Genomic DNA, 18347 nt, shown 5'->3' on the forward strand with positions numbered 1-18347 from the left:
ATCAACTATTACATTTCAAAAGCTGTCATAAATGCCAATAATCTTGCTCAGTGTTTAACTCTTCATTTTACTTGTGACCCTCTCCAGATTGCTTACAATTTTCCTTGTGTAAATGCTAAATATCTCCCTTGAACCTGAACCTCCCTGTATTTTACCTTCCTAATGAAGTACTTACTACTGGCTGTATATAAACAAGCAAAGATTGCTAAAGAATAAGTGTTGGATAGGTCTTTTCTGCAAAAGCCACAGCAGGGAGGGCTGAATTCAATAAAAAGTTATGAGCCTCAAAGAATATCCTTCCATTACCAGTCACTCTTGTTAATATATAAATCAGAAGCTTTGTGACTGAGCAAGAAACTTATCCTTGACTTATCAAGTAGACTATCTGACTAATTGGTATCCTTGAGGATTTTTATATCTCAGTAAGAACATTTCTGGGCTATGGACAGCTTGATTTCATTCAATTTCATGCCACTTCAGCACATGATTAAATCAGATTTAAATGGATGGACTTTACCTATGAGTGTTTGGAAGGACAAATCTAATTAACCTGATTGTCTTTCCATGTATTCTTTATCTTTTCTAAGTTTTAAGCTGTTATTGATTATCAGTGGCTACAAAAGCAGTTGGATAAAATATGCACATACCTTTTTTTTTTGGCAATGATTATAAACTTAAAATAATCTAACTAAATTATATTGAATAAAATAAAAAAAAGAGGGATTCATTTTATAAACTGCAACACTTGCCTGCTGTGTCTGGAATTGGATATGCTGTAAATAATAAAACACCAATGAATAAAAATATTCCCACCTCCAAAATAAGCAATAAAATATCTGTAGAACATGTCAGTGGACATCTCAGTCGACTCTGCTTAAAATTTAATATCCAATATCAAGTGTTAAAAATATTTCCACATATTCCTATCACATAATCACCCACCCAGTTTTCTGTGACTGAATTTCTGAATGGGAAATCACAAAGAATGCAGAAAGTTACTGATTTCAGAGTTTATCTGTAGTGCAAAGTGCTTTTGAAAATTCAGTACCTGGAGTATGTACTACAAGATTAAGAAAAATTTATGCAATATAATAAATTAGATCATTCAAACCCTGGTTAGGAAAACATACCAGACTGTGTAAAAAACTGTCCAAAATCAAAAGCTTCTTTCTGAAGCCTCCTCTAATTTTAGTAAGGTCTTCTCTATATACCTGTATACCTTTACTGCCTAGGACATTTATAATGATGGTAAGAGTGAAGGTGATATGGACAGACATGAACAAAGGTCTAAAGATGCTTGTGAATGAAACCAGAGGCAACTTTGTGGGTGCAAAGAACAAAAAATATGCAGTTCCCGCATTTATTGTAGTTGTGTGAGAAAAGTTTTGTATGTGAATGGGATGGGATTCCTGACATATTGGCTGGTACACTTACATCAAAAAGAGGTCTTTGGCTTGTGTCACCTTCAGGTAAAAGCAAAAAATTCCTTGGTGGTTCATTTTTATTCAGTTTATACAGCTTGCAACCCTAATTATTTATCTGCAAACTTCTGCTTGCACTGAGTGGCAGAATGTAATAATAATATCTCTGCTGAAGAAAACAGGACCACAGATTATTGTGTTATTAGTTTTTAGTCATTAGTGCGGAACATGTCAAGTGCTACTGTCATCAATCTTTATGGGGTTTTGCTCAGATCATATAACAGAGTATTTTAAAAAGGGAGTATTTCTTTTCACATTTCTCTGCATACATAGAGCTAACATTCCTTGCATTGTAACAGAACTTCTTCTTGAGAAAGCTCACAGGTTTGGGGCTTTGTCCCTTGTCCTCTTTTCATTCCCTCATTGTAGCCTGTGATCAGTACAAGATAAGGAAGCCATTTACCAGGAACCCAGTACTGAGTTCAGCATTGATCAATACACTTTCAGATACTTCTCTGAGCTTGCAAGATGATGCTTATCAATCTTTCCTGCTGTGGTATTTATAATCAAGCACTACAGGTAGTCGAAAGTTTACATCTATAATTCACTGTGTTCCTCCATTTGTTGATATGGTCTCTTGCTGCAGATTTCTAAAATCTTCCTAATCTTCCCTTGATTAATTTTTAAAAGAACACTTGCCTATCTTTCTTTCCATTCTTAAATTTTCAATATTTTTCATGTCTCTAATGGGTTGGACATTGCAAATAAAATACACTGGCAAGGTTGCTCTCTGATTCAATCACGACAATCCTTGTGCAATACCTCAAATCTTACAAAAGACATATATAAAGTTAACATATTTCTTTTTACAGTCTTAAGCCTACACTTGCAGCTTCTGTGTCATTTATTTTAATAACATAGGTATATAACAAAATGCTGAGAGTTATAAAAATGCTGACACAGAAAGCAACTGGAAGAAATTTTGCACATCTACTTCGCACATCTTCAAAAACCTTGTGGTTTCTCTTTTTCAGTGCTTTGGCACATACACTCAGTGATTAAAAGGGTAATGTTTCCAGGAAGGGTGAGTAAATGGAAACTCCAGCTGCAAGGGAAAAGAAAGAAGAACATATTCGATATTGCTACAGACCATCCAGCAAAAATCACAACGCAATCTGGTAGAGACAGAAGACTTCTGTTTCTTTGTCTGAAAAATGGAACAGGCATTTACCCAATGTCCTTTATTGTTTCTTGAGATTTGGATAGCCAGCTTGAGACAACCACAAACAAGAACCAAATTGTTCATTACAGCTTTTCATAAAAACTTATTTTATCTTTGCATTATACACTACTGATACAAATAATGGAGCTAGTTTGGCTACGAGGAACTGCAATCCTATCAATCTTTAAGGAATGTTCTCTCTTTTATTTGAAATAAATGAAAACTATATACAGATGCTAGCAACAGTACCTTCTTTCAAATCAAGAAGGATGAAAGAGATAAATCATTATCTGAACCTCAAGTGCCCCTTGCTGCAAGGTGATGAACACCACATAAACAATGCTACATCATTGTCTGTTAAAATGATTGAGAGTTGACACCACTGGAGACAAAAGATTGCATGCTTGTGATGGTGATGCTACTAAAAAGACAATAAAAAAATTCAAATTTAAAACAACCTTTAATGCAAAATACTGGTTCTATAAAGTATTTATTACGGCTGTCAAAATGCATTGACTAAGAATTATTGTTTATAAAGTATTTCCATAGTGTCGGTAATGAGGTTATCAGTAATTCATTTGAAACACCATCAAAGCCTTCTTTGGATATTCAAACTGGCTTCAAATTGCCTATGGAGTTTTGCATATGATTTCATCTGAAAACACATAGTGACTAAGAAGAAAACCGGCAAGGGTGGCTCTGGTCTTATATATTCCATTTCTAGCCCAGTTATGCTACTGCTTGTGTGCCTACAAGTAAATTAGTAACCTTTTTGACCTAAAGTCTACATTGAACTTCATCTAATTAATGGTGATGTTGTGAGCATTAGTAAACTTGCACTGCCTCTGGAGAGTCTCAGCTCCTCAGTCTCAGCCTTGCTAAACAAATGTAAAGCATTGCATTCCTATTTTCTTCCATATAATTCCAAAATGTGTGACTTACTTTGTAGACATAGTAAGGTGCTTTATTTTTTTCCCCAGAGACATCAAATGGATTAGTGGAAGTGGATGTATACATCTGGGCATAAAAGGTGAACATACATCCCTTTGCATCCATAACTCTTTAAATTAAGAGCAAGGTGATCCCAGGTATCATTACCATCAGTAATTCTTTGATACATGTATGCATGTATTGGGGGAAAACATGGAAGTGTTAGTTAAAATTTCAGCCACATCCATGCTGATTGTGTTGGACTGCCACTGGAGAAATGGGACTATATTGCTAATGAGGTAGGTAAGTCCTCAGCCATTACAATGATACTCTTCTAAATATCTGAACTATCAATCACCAATTAAAGCAAATGGGTGCCTTGATGGTATGGAAGAATCCCCTCACAATTGTTGGAAACAAAATCATTAATAACACACAGATCAATTTCTGCTCCTGCTGTCTGCTCAATCAGCAGTGTCATAGCAGAGGAGAATTGGGAAAAGGAGAAGCCAATAGCTGACATTTGATTTCTAAAGATATAATTTAGTGTCTTCTTTCAAGTTAAACTAAACAGTAGCATGGTCTGAAGTGCTCAACAGAAGAGACTGTACCAAACAAGAAGCAACAACAGGTGCAGAACAAAAGGGGAAAGTCAGGAAAATAAGGATTGGTATGAAGAAAAAAGGGACTAGTTGCAAAGGGTGAAGAGGGACATTTCTTATTAAATCTTCCAAAGTACGACACTTTTTAATCCATTAACTTCCATAAATAAACAATGGCTAACATTCCATTTCAATGAAATTAAGGCAAAATTGTGAAAGACAACTTTTGCTGTTATGACCAAGAGACACCAAACCAGAATCTAGAAATGAATGCTTTGCATACAAGTGCATTGAGCACTTCCTAAATTACAAGTGCTAAGAAATGAAAAAAGCACTCTTGCTAAAGACATGCACTTGTCATCCTAGGTTCATTTAAGAAATACAAGTAACCTTCAATACTGACCAGATTTTTTTCCCTTGTGACATTTCAGTGAAACATTCAGTGGTTTTCATGTTTCAGCTGCATCCAAACAAATCACACGGATATATCAATATTTCATTTTGCAATGGAGTAAACTGGTAATGGTTCAACTTAAATTTACTGGGCTATATTTGAATTCTTTATTTTGGTTTAGCATAAATTTTTGCCAGACTTTTTATTATACACCTGAGAACGCCCAGCAGACACACCGAGAGTCCTAATTCTCTACTGCTGTTTAGTAGAGTCTCCTCCACCTGCAGAAAAACCGTCCCAAAATAGGAGGTGCCTACTTCTCAGTTACCTTAGTGAGAGATGAATGGTGGGGAGAGAAGTGGAAAATCAGGTTCTGCATCTTCAATTTGAAAGTGTTAACTAGCCTAAAATTACTTAGATTATTTATAATTGTTATGGTATTAGAATCCTATCAGCTGACTCTTTTGCTCCTTTCCTTGTCAACATACTTCATTACACATTCTTCCTGAGCGTCTTCCAATCAATCTTCAAGTTTAATCCCCGTAAGCCAGAAATGAGGCTGATTGCGGATGTTGATTCCAACATCCTTGGTCACAAGAATATATCCTTCTTGCTGTTAAAGAGTAATTGAATTGAAAGCATCTGGGAACGATTAGAACCTGGAGCAGACGGCTTGCTGTCCTGAAACCCATGCTGCCAGAAGGGGGAACCTGCTGCACATCCTTGAGAGAAAGCCACCAGCACAAACTACATGAAGCCGTATGAGCCAAAAGGCAAAGGTATCGGTCACGAGGCCCGGATTTTGTTTTCTTTTGCTTTATGCTACTTCAGACGAGTTACAGGCTTCCAACTGAGAACAGAAACATGTTCACATAGCTATCCGGCACAAATAATAATAATAATAATAATAATAATAATAATAATAATAAATCAATATTAAAGGCAAGGGGAAGATTAATGAAGGCAGTATTAAACCTTTCCAAGACCTTGAAAATTACATATGCTACATGTTGGAGAGTGAGCAGAAGGCTGTTTCTGCTTTGTGCTATCCAGCTTAGTTCTCCTGTCAGACGTTGCTGATATACCTGTACTTGAGTAAAGCTCCCTAACTTTATGGTTTAATGATTACTGATCAAAGATTTCAGAAACTTCTTTCGAAGATCCCGCTTTTTAACGTAGTACCGCTGATAGTACGAATCTTTAGGCACACGTGGCTTTGAAGCTGCGCGCTTTTTTAAAAAAAATTATTTTTTCGCTTTTTACATTATAGGGAATCAATGACACTAAAACACAGGGACGCAACCTCGCATCGTTTTTGTGCGACACCACCGGGCTACCGCAGCACCGGGAACTGCGGAGCGCCTTGCCTAGGTCCTGTGACTCTACGATTCCAGTTTATATTGCTGATGCACAGCACTAAGCCTCGCCAGGTTGCCGTGGAAATCCAGAGCCCTGGAAATCCAGTCGGCCTCCAGTGAGCAAACACTCCTCACACTGGGGCCGAAGCGCGCATTAATAGTGTTGCCGTTGCTGTCACCACACACAAGTGCTCCCGAATAGACCCTACAGACGGGGCTGTCGTTGGGGCTGCTCTGCACAGCGGGGGAAGGGACCAGTGTCCTGCCCAGCGGGCTCGCCCCGCAGCCGCAGCGCCGCACCCGCCGCAATCACGCCGGGACATCCCCGCGTCACCGCCCAGCGCCGTCGGGAGCGTCCCAGTCACCGCCTACATTGCCCGGCAGCCCCGCAGTTCGCGGGAAGTGGCGTCCGGCTGCATCCGGGAGTGCGGCTCCGCAGGAGCGTGTTCCGTGCCCGGTGTGGCGCTTGCGGTGGGTCGCGGCCGGGCCGGGAGCGGGAGCTCGGGAGGCGGCGGCTGCGGTCGTCCCTGTCCCACAAACTGAGGCGCTTCTCTCCCCGCAGGTGCGGCCATGGCGGACTCCACGCAGAACGGGCCCATGCCAGGCGGGGCCGGCGGCGGGGCCGTGGTAAGGAGCTCCCGGGCCTGAGGGGCCCGGGCCGGGCGCGGTGCTGCTCCGGCGGCGGGGGGGTCCTGCTGGGGTGGCAGCGAGGCACTGCGCGCCCGGGTGCGGGCACGGGGAAGCTGCTCTCGCTTCGCGATTGAAAGCGTGCTATTAGTGTGCCGCCGCTCTTGAAAATGGCTCAGCTGAAAGTAATTCAGTGTGGTAGCATCTGTATTTCACAGAATCATAGAATATGCTGAGTTGAAAAGGACCCACAAGGATCATTGAGTCCAACTCGTGGCCCTGCACAGGACACCCCAGAAGTCACACCATGTGCCTGAAAGCATTGTCCAAACGCTTGAACTCAGACAGGCGTGGTACTTGATGCTGGGGAGCCAATTCCACTGCCCAGCCACCCTCTGGGTGAAAAACCTTTTCCTGATAATCTAACCTGGCCTTGACACAGCTTTATGCCATTTCTGTTGTTATATTGTGCAACTAAGATACGAGATCATATTATAAAGATGCTTGTAGGTTTCTGGTCATTTCCATGGAGATGCACTAGGAATATAGAGGAGAAGAGAAATCCTCAAAAGCTGGTCCAAATTTAGAAAAAAACCGTAGCTCTTTCAGGTGGAAGGAAGCTGTTGTTTTGAGTCTGAGGCACATATAGCCAAAAGCATTCTGTGCTTCATGACAGCCTTTCTGGCGCTGGGGCTATAGCAGGACTGAGGAGGGCTGTAGTTAGGGAGAGCTCAACAACAGGAGAGGTGCAGGATTACTATGAAAATGTTTCTGCTTGTTCAAGGCCAGGAGTATGTAGGCCAAAACAATGCCACTTTCCTTGTAATGTAGTTTTGCTAACTTTACCTGACCCTGTATTTTTCCCCCTTGCTAAGAATTGTGGAGATTTAGCCCCACCTGTGTATTGTATTCTAAAAGAAACCTTGAAGCAGTCGATACAAAAGTCAGTCAGGTCTAGAAACCCTACATGGTAACATTTGTGAAGCTGACTGTTTAGTGAGGTGTGTTTGGATAGGAAAACTATTTTTCTAGAAGTTCTTATGACTGTATTTGATTGTATTGTACAAAGGAGCCTCTTGGTTCTGAGGAAGCCAAGCTATTTTTGATCTGGCTAGTAACATTGTATGAGCCAAGTATCACAGAACAAAAGAAAAGCTTTCTGCTTCAAGCTATAATTTGCTTATATTTGAGATTGGAGAAAGACTTGCAATTCAGTATAGCTGGGAAGAATGTTCATTGTATGCAAATATTAAGATACTGACTTCTGTTGGGGCTGGTCTTTTTTTATTTTTCCTTTTTTTTCTTTTCCGATGTAGCAATTTCTGATGGCTAACAAGTTGGATACAGCAATGTGGATTTCCCGCTTGTTCACAGTCTACTGCTCAGCTTTATTTGTCCTGCCTCTTCTAGGGTATGTAGTGTAATATTGTAAAACAGCATTAAAATTTACAAACTAACTAGATTCCCTTTGCATAGAATTGTTTTTTCATGTAAGAGTAAATTGCTGTTACTCAGCTTACTTGGATGCTTTTTGTCAGAACAGCTTACAGATTTTAGATTGGTTTAAAACACTTGTAGATGTGTTTGGAAAATGTGTTGAGCAAATGTAAAGTAGTAGTAAATGCATGTTTTTGTGTGTAAATGGAGTAATATATTGAGTTGTTTTACTTTAGGCACCTTCAGTAAAGTCAGTGTTAACCAGTTTTTGAGTTATTTTTTGGTAATAGTGGTTATGTACAATAATAGAAATAAATACTTTAGGTATTGTTCAGTTGTGATGCAATTCTCGAGGGTAGAAGACTTCTGAGCTTGGTTCACATGGTAACATCTCCTCTGACGATTTGCAGGTTGCATGAAGCAGCAAGCTTCTATCAGCGTGCCTTGCTGGCAAATGCTCTTACCAGTGCCCTCCGACTACACCAAAGGCTACCGCACTTCCAGCTTAGCAGGGCATTTCTGGCCCAGGCTTTGCTCGAGGACAGCTGCCATTACCTGTTGTACTCCCTTATCTTTGTGAATTCCTACCCTGTTACAAGTATCCTTTACTTGTGTCATCCTGCTAGTGTTTTTAAATATATTAGAAATCTGATTCTTTTAATCACCTTTGCCATTGTTTGAAAAACTAGTTTGAAATGTTTGCTATTCACAGAACATACTCTATGTAAAATATGAGAGGCTTATGTTGATTGATCCATATTCAGTTTAATCAGCTCTATAATTAGTGCACTGCATTCTCTGGCTGTTTAGATTTTCTTTTTTCAAGATTTAAGTTTGGTGGATTTTATGACCGCTCTCCAGTGATATTTGGAGAAGTTGGTAATTTTCATTTATTGCTGGTACAGGGTTTATACATGATTTCTCACTGTAGCAGACATTCATCATGTAGAGAGATAATTATTCAGTAGTAACTTTCTCAGATAAGTTATTAAACCAATAAAATCTGCAAAAAATTTGCTCCTGTGGATTGTCAAAGGTGTCAAATGTCAGAGCTGACATTTCTTTATGCCACGCTATGTATGCTTAATGTCCTGCTCCTAAAATCTTTCTGGCAGAGAAATGTCTACATTCTTGTTCTGTAAAATCTCAATGGCTGCCACCTGTGTGTTCTTTGGTAAAGAAATTAATTTTGTATCATCTTTTAACAAAAAATATGGCTACATGTATTTAAGAGGTTTTGAGTAGTAAGCTCACATGTGCCTTCTGTGCAGAAAAAACGCATTTCTTTTTTCAGTAGAAACACACTGGTGTGTAATGGTGTGTGTTATACTTTTGCATGTTTGCAGATAGCCTTATTTTGAAGTTAATAAAAAGGCATAGCAAAGAGATGTAAGAAGCAAAAGGAAGAGCTATAAATATAGATTTTAGACTTACACATATCTTCATCCAGTATAGGTCATTCCAGCCAAACTCTTGCAAAGAGCCATCGAGCTATGACTTGTGTAGTATAAAATCACAGAGAAATGAAGCACTTGTAAAGTCTGTAATTTTCCTTATGGCTTGCTTCAGTGAGTATTTTTCCAGTTCTGCTGTTCTCTCTGCTTCATGCTGCCACATACACAAAGAAGGTTCTTGATGTAAGTATGATATGTATATGTTACGATTAATACAGTTGGTATTCTTGGGGTTTATTAACAGGTTTAAGTTGCAGCTCTGGTTTGGTTTTCTTTGGTTTCACTAGAGGAATTAGAGTGAAACTGGAGTATAGAATCTCAGCACAGAGAATTTGAGAAGACTTTTCTGGGTTGGTTGGGTTTGGTGGTTTGTTTTTTTATTTTTTCCCCTTCTGTGGGATGATATGTTGGAGTTGACACTAATTATTTTTCTTCAAATGCTTTTCTTTGAGGGAAACAAAAGCTGTGGAACAGTTAAGTTGAAACTTTAGATGTGTCTTTTTCAAGCTAAACCATATCCTGAGAATTTTATTTTTCTATTTCAGTAGTAAAGTAACAAACTACAGGGTGAGACTAGCAAGCAAAATACTAGCCAGTTGGACTTGCTGCTCAATGCACTGCCTCGTGCATTTCAATGTAACTCCAGGCTTTGGTGTTCCTAACTGGGCTGTCTTGCTACCGTGGGCACTTCCTCCTAGTGGACTGAACAAGGCTCGTAGCCATCTCTGTGCAGTTGAACCTAAAATGGGTGGATGAGGGAATTGCAACACCTGATGCTTTTAACTGAATTCTGTAAATTACGGAGTTCCAAGCCTGCAGTAGTTTTCCTTAGGATACTAATCTCAATACTGATGAAGTCTTAAAATGGGTGATATAAATGGGTGGTAAATGACAATTGTTTGTATTTTGTTTTCTCTGTGCTAATGAAGATAGGTGTAACTTGCAGGTTTTCTGTAAATCATGTTTTCTTATTTAAAGGCACGAAGTTCAAATAGTTTGCCCTTTTTGAGAAATCTCTTAGAGAAACTGGATGCTAATCAACAGAATATTCTAAAATTCATTGCTTGCAATGAAATTTTCCTGATGCCAGCTACAGTTTTTATGCTCTTCAGGTAAGAATTATGATAAATATTTAAATAATTAGCAACTTGCTACACAAGACTACTTTTTGCAAATGAGTTCTCTGTGGATCATAGTACTCCATTTGTATGGTTCTGCCTGACCAAGGCTTGAATTTCAAGTAAAATTTAGTTGATTCCTAGGCTTCTTAAGTTGGTGCATCCTGACATCAAAAAACATTCATTGTGATGCAACTGAGCACCAGAAAACCTTCCCTTTCATAGCGTGGGTGATGAGTCACATGGAAGTTTATCAGGCTTGAAACTTGAATTCGCCTACATTTCTGTCAGTATATTGTTCAGTAAGTTTAATTTTGGTTAGTTTAATACAACATTAAGATTTTCAGCTTCACTGAAAATGAACTCTTATTTTTTAAAATTAGATTCCTGAAATTTAAATGGCATGGAGTTTCATTATGCAAAAACTGTGCAAGCAGGAGCAGGTTGCATTCTCTCCTATGATGCTTCTGAGCAATGACCCTTCTGGGTTTTTTTTATTCCATTTGGTTTTGCCTGCTGTGCAGCCTGTTGAATTCATTTTAGGGATCTTGAACATATTGGAATCCTACTGAAGTTGTATAGGCATAATGACCTGCCAGTCTCTGAAGTTTGGGTCATCGCCTTTTAGTATTTGGAGGGGGAATACAGCCTTTGTTCTCTACAAGGTATAGCATACTGAGAGCATTTATCTTGAGTGGTCTCATAACCAGTAGAAGGGAGGCTTTATCTTCCTGGAAGTGGATAGGATGCATAATTTGTCTTTATCTTTTGTTATATCTGCTGAACATTTCAATGCTTCAGCCCTCAAGGATTGCATTTCATCTAAGACCACTTACCAGCTGACAGATACACTCTATCCAGTATCTGAAACTTTCAAGTGCTTTGAATTTAGTATAGCTTTTTTTTTTCTTTTGCCTCTCTGTGGAGAATGTAATATGAGAAATGTTGCTACTTGGTATGTCATCTAGCAGATACTGAAGCTTGTAAAAAACCATATGCCAAATTTTAAAATAATTTAATTGTTAAATGCAGCTATTGCGAGATCTTGTTCTTTAAATGTTGTAGCATATTAAATTGTTTGTCAATACTGTACAGGTTTCAAGATTTCCTCTTTTGTCCCTCCTGTAGCTCACTTTCACTTTATATTTTTCTTCTGGGTAAAGATGCTGCTAATACTTGAAGGAGTTCTACTTCCTGGAGCCATCATGTTTAAATTCAAACAGAATTTTTAAATAATGTATTTAAAGTCACTAAAGTGATTTTAAATACATGCCCTAAGTCACTAAAACTTTGGCATTTCTGTGCTTTGCTGTGTATGGTTTGTGTGCTGCGTTTTCACAGTTTCACAGCACAGCCATTTGAAACAGCAGTTTTGTGAAATACCAAAACCGAATTTCACTGTAAGTGAAATAACTGGGTATTAGCTTGGCATTAAAGTCGCATTATACGTCTGTAATTGTCTGCAATGTGTTCTGAGAAGTTTTGCAAAAGATACTAGAAATATGGCCCAGATATTCAAAGTAAAAAGGCTCACTGTAACTGGACTACTTGTGTCAGCCAGTTTTTGTGCTGGACCAACACACGTTTTCTTGCTGCGGAACACATCCACCACCATTCCTGTGATTCTTTGCACACCACCAGAAATGAGGCATATAAAAACACTTCATAAATATAAAATCAATACAAGAACAGCGCTTCTTTAACTGCTTCATTGAGCAGTTTTATTCTGTAATGGAAGCTTCTGTATTTGTAAGTATATGGTTATGTACTTTTTCTTGTCAGGTCTAGATTTTCTGAACCAATGTGACCCAAATCTAGCTTTTCTTTGAGCCCAAGTAGTTTGCTTGCTTTTCTTAGAAAAAATCCTGGTATTGGTGTTTTGTTTTGGGGGGTTTTTTTGTCACTAGTAAGCTCTACTGAACTATTCTCTTTCAGTGGACAAGGGAGTCTGCTCCAGCCATTCATTTACTATAGGTTTCTTACATTACGCTACTCTTCTCGACGAAATCCATACTGTCGGTAAGTACTAAATTGATTTTGGAAGTTAGTGTTTAACTGCATAGTGCTTAGGCATTCAGAAACTTTTCATTCTAAAATGAATGCAGAACTCATAATACTACATCTGCAAATGGCAATTATAGAATGTGAAATACACCTGGATGTTAAATAAATCCCTGGCTGGTTAAAGGTTAGATTTTTTCACGTAAGTGGTCAGAAAGGTACCACTATTCTTGAATGGGAGCTTTCAGAACGTGCTTGTGTAATTAAAAGTACACTTTGGAAGAAGGTCTTTCTTTTCAGAAAGATATCCTTATTTTTAGATCCTAGGTACATATGAGGCTAAGCCCATATATAAATAGGCACTTAAAAACTTGTGTAGTACTGGAAAAGAGAGAAGTTTTATTTTGAGAAAAAAATGCCGTGGATGATCTTAAACATGTTCATTACCTTCTGTAGTTGAATTCATAAATAAAGCTAATTATATTTTAAATAGGACCTTATTGTTTATGAAGTTGGTCAAGCCAATATTGTTGCTTTAGACTTTGAAATCATAAATATTTCTATGAGCGTTTTCTCAGGTGAGTGCTTTCTCAGAAGTTTTCTTATGACCATTACATAGCATAAGGTTTTGTGAACATACTTTCCAGTCTACTTGATCAGAAAATGGCTTGCTAAAGTGCCGAGAAAGTGGCTTTGGCTGCCATGGTATGCAAGGACAGGTCTGAGAATCTTAAGCTTAATTGTCTTCTATTGCCTATTTTTGCAAGAAATCAATTGTTCCATCCTACTACATATATTTATTTTTAACTAACACCAACAACATCGATGAAGTTGCTTTACTACTTTGGTATCTAAAAATAATTTAAGCTGTGCAATACTAAAATTGACTTTCAGTAGAACTAGTTTATCCAAAATGTTCTGCTGTCATTTTTTTTGTTTTAAGGGAAACTGTTGATGTGGGTTTTATTTCTCATGCCTGTCGTCTTCTAGTTGCTTCTGCAGTGCAGGATTCTTGCATATTGGGAAGAAGTAGCACAAACACTTAATTGCCTCCCAACTCCTTACACTATTTGTGATAAAGCATTATTATTTTTTCTCTTTTTTTATAGTGCTTTTTATAGTCTTTATAGTATTTCTTTTTTTTTTTCCTTTTGTTTATTTGCTTGAAGGTGGAGTTTCTCTGTTGTCTCTACTTCAGTAGCTTCCAGTCGAGGATGGATATAGAGTTAGTTAAAATGTTAATGTTTAAAAATCAAGAATTCTGATGCTCTTGAAGATACTGCAGCACTGAATTGGTCCAAAGAATTTAATTTAAAATGTCTCTGTGTGTGCGTATGTGTGATGTTGAGAAAGGAAGTGAATTAAAAAGATATATGTAGATAATACTTCTGAAAAATGCTGTAGGATTTTAAAACTGTCTTTAAATCTGATTTTTCAGGACTCTCTTCACCGAGCTCAGGATTGTTGTTGAACACTTAATAATGAAGCCCTCGTGCCCTGTTTTTATAAGAAGACTATGCCTCAGCGGCATTTCCTTTATAAGCAGATTGGCACCAACTGTTGCATAGCCAAATTCAGGCACTTGTGTTTTGTGAACATTTGAGCAGCTGGCACTTCTGCTGATGATTGGAAATTCCTGGTTTTACACTGGTCTCACTCCAGGCTGTATAAGAATACATATATGCTTTTCTTGGAAATAATACGAAATTTAGCATATCAAAAACAAACAACAGAAACTTAAAATTACTGTGCTGTATTGTTAATTGATAAAAACGTAGCTGCATCCTACCTAGAACGTGCCCAATCATACAAGTTTGTTGTTTTGCTTTATTTTTTAAATCAAGGATTGTTTGAGATTGATTGAAACTTCTTGTAAGAGATCTGTGCTCACTAGGTTTATGTTAGTTGGAACTAACTTTAGCTACTTTAGGATGTCTCCAGTGGATAGCAGTTGATACACATACCTATGCAGTACACTTTGGACAGTATATTTCTGCTTACAAAATGTATATGTAGAACTATTTTGTCCAATTTATACTCAGTGTAGAAATACAGCCCACTTTGAAGTTAACACAAGGGAAGAAAATCTATCAAGCTGACAGAGATAACACTTTTTGTGAAGGAGAGGCTATTTTTATTAATAATACTTAAAAAGAACTCTCCCACATTTCTACCTTGTGACATAATCTTACCTTACACTGTTGGAAGAAATACCAAGACTGATCACAGAAAACTGTGCAGTTTTCTTGTCGTAACAAGTTGTTTTACCAAGCCAAACTGTTGACCTGTAGGATTTTCAAAGATGCAATGCTTAAACTTTAACCATGTCTCAAATGAACTGATCAATGTAAATGAAGTAACTTTCGCAGAGTCATTGCAGATTGGTTCTTGTGTCCACACAAATGTGAGACTGCAGTAATTCAAGCTTTTTAGAAAATTAATCTGTAGTTAGCTCTATATAAATTGTTATTCCAGTTTCTGAGACCCTCATTGTGATGGGAAATTTGCATAAAGAATTGTACCTGTTTAGGCAGCTTCTGAAACAAATGGGTGTAGGATTTCTTGGCATAAATCCATCTGATGACTATGGAAGTGAATATTAAATTAAGTGCATAGATTAATTACACTGATGATGCATTCACCCAGCAGCTGAAGGGTAGGTTATGAAAAAATAATACTATCTGTCTGAACACAACTTCTTTCCAGAAATTCAAGGCAAAATATTTGCCAGATTTTCTGTAGTTAGTGTTAGTATTCTAACTGCATAAAGTTAAGGGGCTTTCATTGGCCTTTTGTAAACTTCTGTAGTACTGAACTTAACTATTCTTCCATGGTCAGAGAAACCTTACGTGAAACTCTTTCAAAAACAGTCTTGAAGCAAAGTATTTTCCTGTAACTGTTGAGTTATTTTGATTGTGATGTGAATATCATTCTGACTTTCCAGTTGTATTAGTTTTTAGATCAGAGCCATGTATTTATAAACTTATTTCATTTTTTTTCTCAACCTCTTGGTACTGTTGAACCAGTTGGTAATTGAATATGATATTCTTTGACTACTTGTCTTGCTCTCTGAACATTATTAGCTATTTATAGAATACTTGCACACTGCAGAAGCAACTGCATGCAGTTAATGCTCTACAGCTGCTAAAGACTTGCAATGAGATTGATTATATGTATATCCTGTAATTTGAGGATTTTATAAAAACTAAAATTTCTACTGCAATAAAAGGAGTGTTAAATGTAACTTGCTAGGCTTTTCAGGCTCATTGTCTCTCTTAACACAACTTACTGATGCTTGAACCTGGAAGTTGAGCAGAATGCTGTCCTGTGTGTATGTGTGCATGTTCTTATATTCCCAGTGCTGCTCCTGAATTGGGATATGATGTCTTGTGCATTTCTAAATTATTTTATAGGGAATTTTTGCCTTCTGAGGTGCAAAAATTTATGACCCTTTCCTTCAAAATCTAACCCAAGAATGAGCACTGCAACAATGGCATCTAATCAGAGAAAAAAATCTAGACTTACTTATTACCGTTTCAGTTCCTCAGCATGATTCTAGACCCTCTGTCATGTTGCATGATGTGTTTTTTGAATGGTGACATCAGACTCTCTTCAGCTGTTTGCACCACTGCGATTTAAAAATTAATTTGGTCATCTAAGTTGATCTCCCACACTGGGAGTGGAAGGCAAATAAATCTGTAATTACTGTAAGCAAAACAACATATTACTTCTGAGCAAATTTTTGTGGTCTGACTGCTGTTACAGGTGCATTCTCCTGTTCCTTAATTGTATGATGTTATTAAATTAGAGACGAGTCTAAACTAGATCCAGTGTAATGCAGCTGTAACTGAAGGATGCTAAGTAGAGATCCAACTCAATGCCGGAGAAGGATTAAAAGGAGTAAGTGAATGACAATGCTGTGAGTAAAGAGTTGGAAGACAGTGCTATGAAGTAGAACTTATGTGTGGATACTGAATTTAACTCTATTAAGTCTTGAAAATGGACCAAGAGGAGGAAATTTCATAAATGGGATTTGATTTGATTTGATTTGGCCAGTAGTATATTCTTGACTTTGTGAGGAGTTGCTTGACAAATGAGCAGCTTGTGGCCTGGTAAAACTTACTTCTCTGATATGCCGAGAAAACATGGAACAATGTTGTAAGAATAATGTTCAAACCAAATAAATAGGGTAACTGACCTGTGCACTGCATCAACTTTGATTTTTATTGTAGCCTTTCAGCTGCCTAAGTGATAACACTTGAGTTTCTTCAATGCCAGCAAAAACATTCTGTCCTTGAGCCTGGTTCCTCACCACAGTTTGTGACTGTTTCTATTCTAATTATTAAATTAAACATAAAATTCTGGTTGTATCCTGATAGCTTGAGGTTTTTTTGGTGAAGAGAGCTGTATGTTCATGCTGCTATGCTGTCAACAGCTACCCGTGGTGCAGAGGCTGTGACAGAAGTCTGTGATTGTAGAGAAATTTTGCAACTGACCATAAAGTGCCTGCCAACCCCAAACTGAAGCAGATGAGTTTTTGTATTACTGAAAGGTACCTAATGTGATAACTGTTTCCACTGGTATACATCACACTGCTCATTGCTTTTTGTCATCTTAGCTTTCATAGGTTAAGTGCTGTTGCATAGATTGTGTGGGTAGCCCAATCCTTTGCTCTGTACAAGCTTTCTGTAGAAGTGATACTTCAATATAACACTTGTCTGTTTTCATCTGTAGGTAAGGTATCAGGAGCCATTGAGTCTGTTGGAGTAGCTAATGCCAGTTGGGATTTCTTACGTAAAAGTAACTCACCAATATATCCATCCTCTCCTTTATTGCCTTTTATTTAATTTTATACATTTATTGTGATTTCTGTGCTGTCAGTTTTATGTTTTGCTCCTTTCTTTGATGGGTGTTTAAGTGGAGCAGTATCTGTTAATGTCTCAAGGATTTAAATAAAAATTATTATAATTATGAGCCACTATTTCTTCCAACAGTTTTTGAGCTGCTAACTATGTATGTGATAGTACTGTCCAAACAAATAATGTAGCCAGTTATTTTGTACAGTCTGTGTCAGACCTTTTTATTGTTAGGCACCTGTATTGCAACCTTTGCTGTACAGATGCTATGTTTATTAAGGAAGTTATTTTACAGACAGGAATAGAGACATGGAAGGAAAGAGCGCTTGCCTGAGAGGATGTAAGAGTTCTGGCAGAGCAGGAAATAGAAAAAAGAGAGTTGGACAAGTGCCCAGAGGAAACTGGTTTGTTTCTACTCCACATATGACTTGTTAGTCCTGCTCCTAAAATTATACTAACTGTAGGCTTAAATACTTTAAAGGTACTGTACCTTACATTGCTCAGATTAAGGGTAAAGAAGACCATTGCGCTAGAACACCATGTTCTTTTAAAGTGGTGTCAAAAATTGATTTTCATGTGCAATGCTAGGTGTGGCCCTTGTATCATCATCTCTGACAAAAAATCATGCAGCAGAGTAAGATCCCAAGCACTTAAGGTACTAGATGGTAGTAGGGTATGCTAATATTTTTAAATTGTCTATAATTTTTAATTGCTGTGGTACACCTATTTGTGGTTAAACTATATAGACACTGAAATTGGTTAGTGTATCTTTGTATTGTAACTTCTATAGTGCTATAATTTTCTTAAAGTCACAGGAACAGTCAGGCCTTGCTGTTTTAAATTGCCTTTTAAGGACAGAACCTCAAGCAATCCTTTATTTCAAAGATGGAAAGATATCAGTATGGATAATGTAATAGAATTTAATCT

General features: G+C 37.7%; 1 protein-coding gene across 2 annotated transcripts; it reads left to right on the top strand.

Moving 5' to 3' along the window:
• Positions 1-6290: 6290 nt before the first annotated feature.
• TMEM33 (transmembrane protein 33) lies at positions 6291-17538 on the top strand. Of its 2 annotated transcripts, none has more exons than XM_048303950.1 (8): positions 6291-6384; positions 6490-6554; positions 7871-7965; positions 8402-8589; positions 9561-9628; positions 10424-10557; positions 12499-12582; positions 14003-17538. In XM_048303950.1, exons 2-8 carry the CDS (start codon positions 6498-6500, stop codon positions 14130-14132), a joined length of 756 nt encoding a protein of 251 aa, XP_048159907.1. In that variant the 5' UTR covers positions 6291-6384; positions 6490-6497; the 3' UTR covers positions 14133-17538. The 2 variants fall into 2 exon arrangements, with proteins under 2 accessions (XP_048159907.1, XP_048159908.1); XM_048303951.1 differs by having other exon boundaries at positions 6308-6398.
• The last annotated feature ends 809 nt before the right edge of the window (positions 17539-18347 follow it).

Source organism: Corvus hawaiiensis, chromosome 5, assembly GCF_020740725.1.
Source record: "Corvus hawaiiensis isolate bCorHaw1 chromosome 5, bCorHaw1.pri.cur, whole genome shotgun sequence".
Classification (NCBI taxonomy): domain Eukaryota; kingdom Metazoa; phylum Chordata; class Aves; order Passeriformes; family Corvidae; genus Corvus; species Corvus hawaiiensis.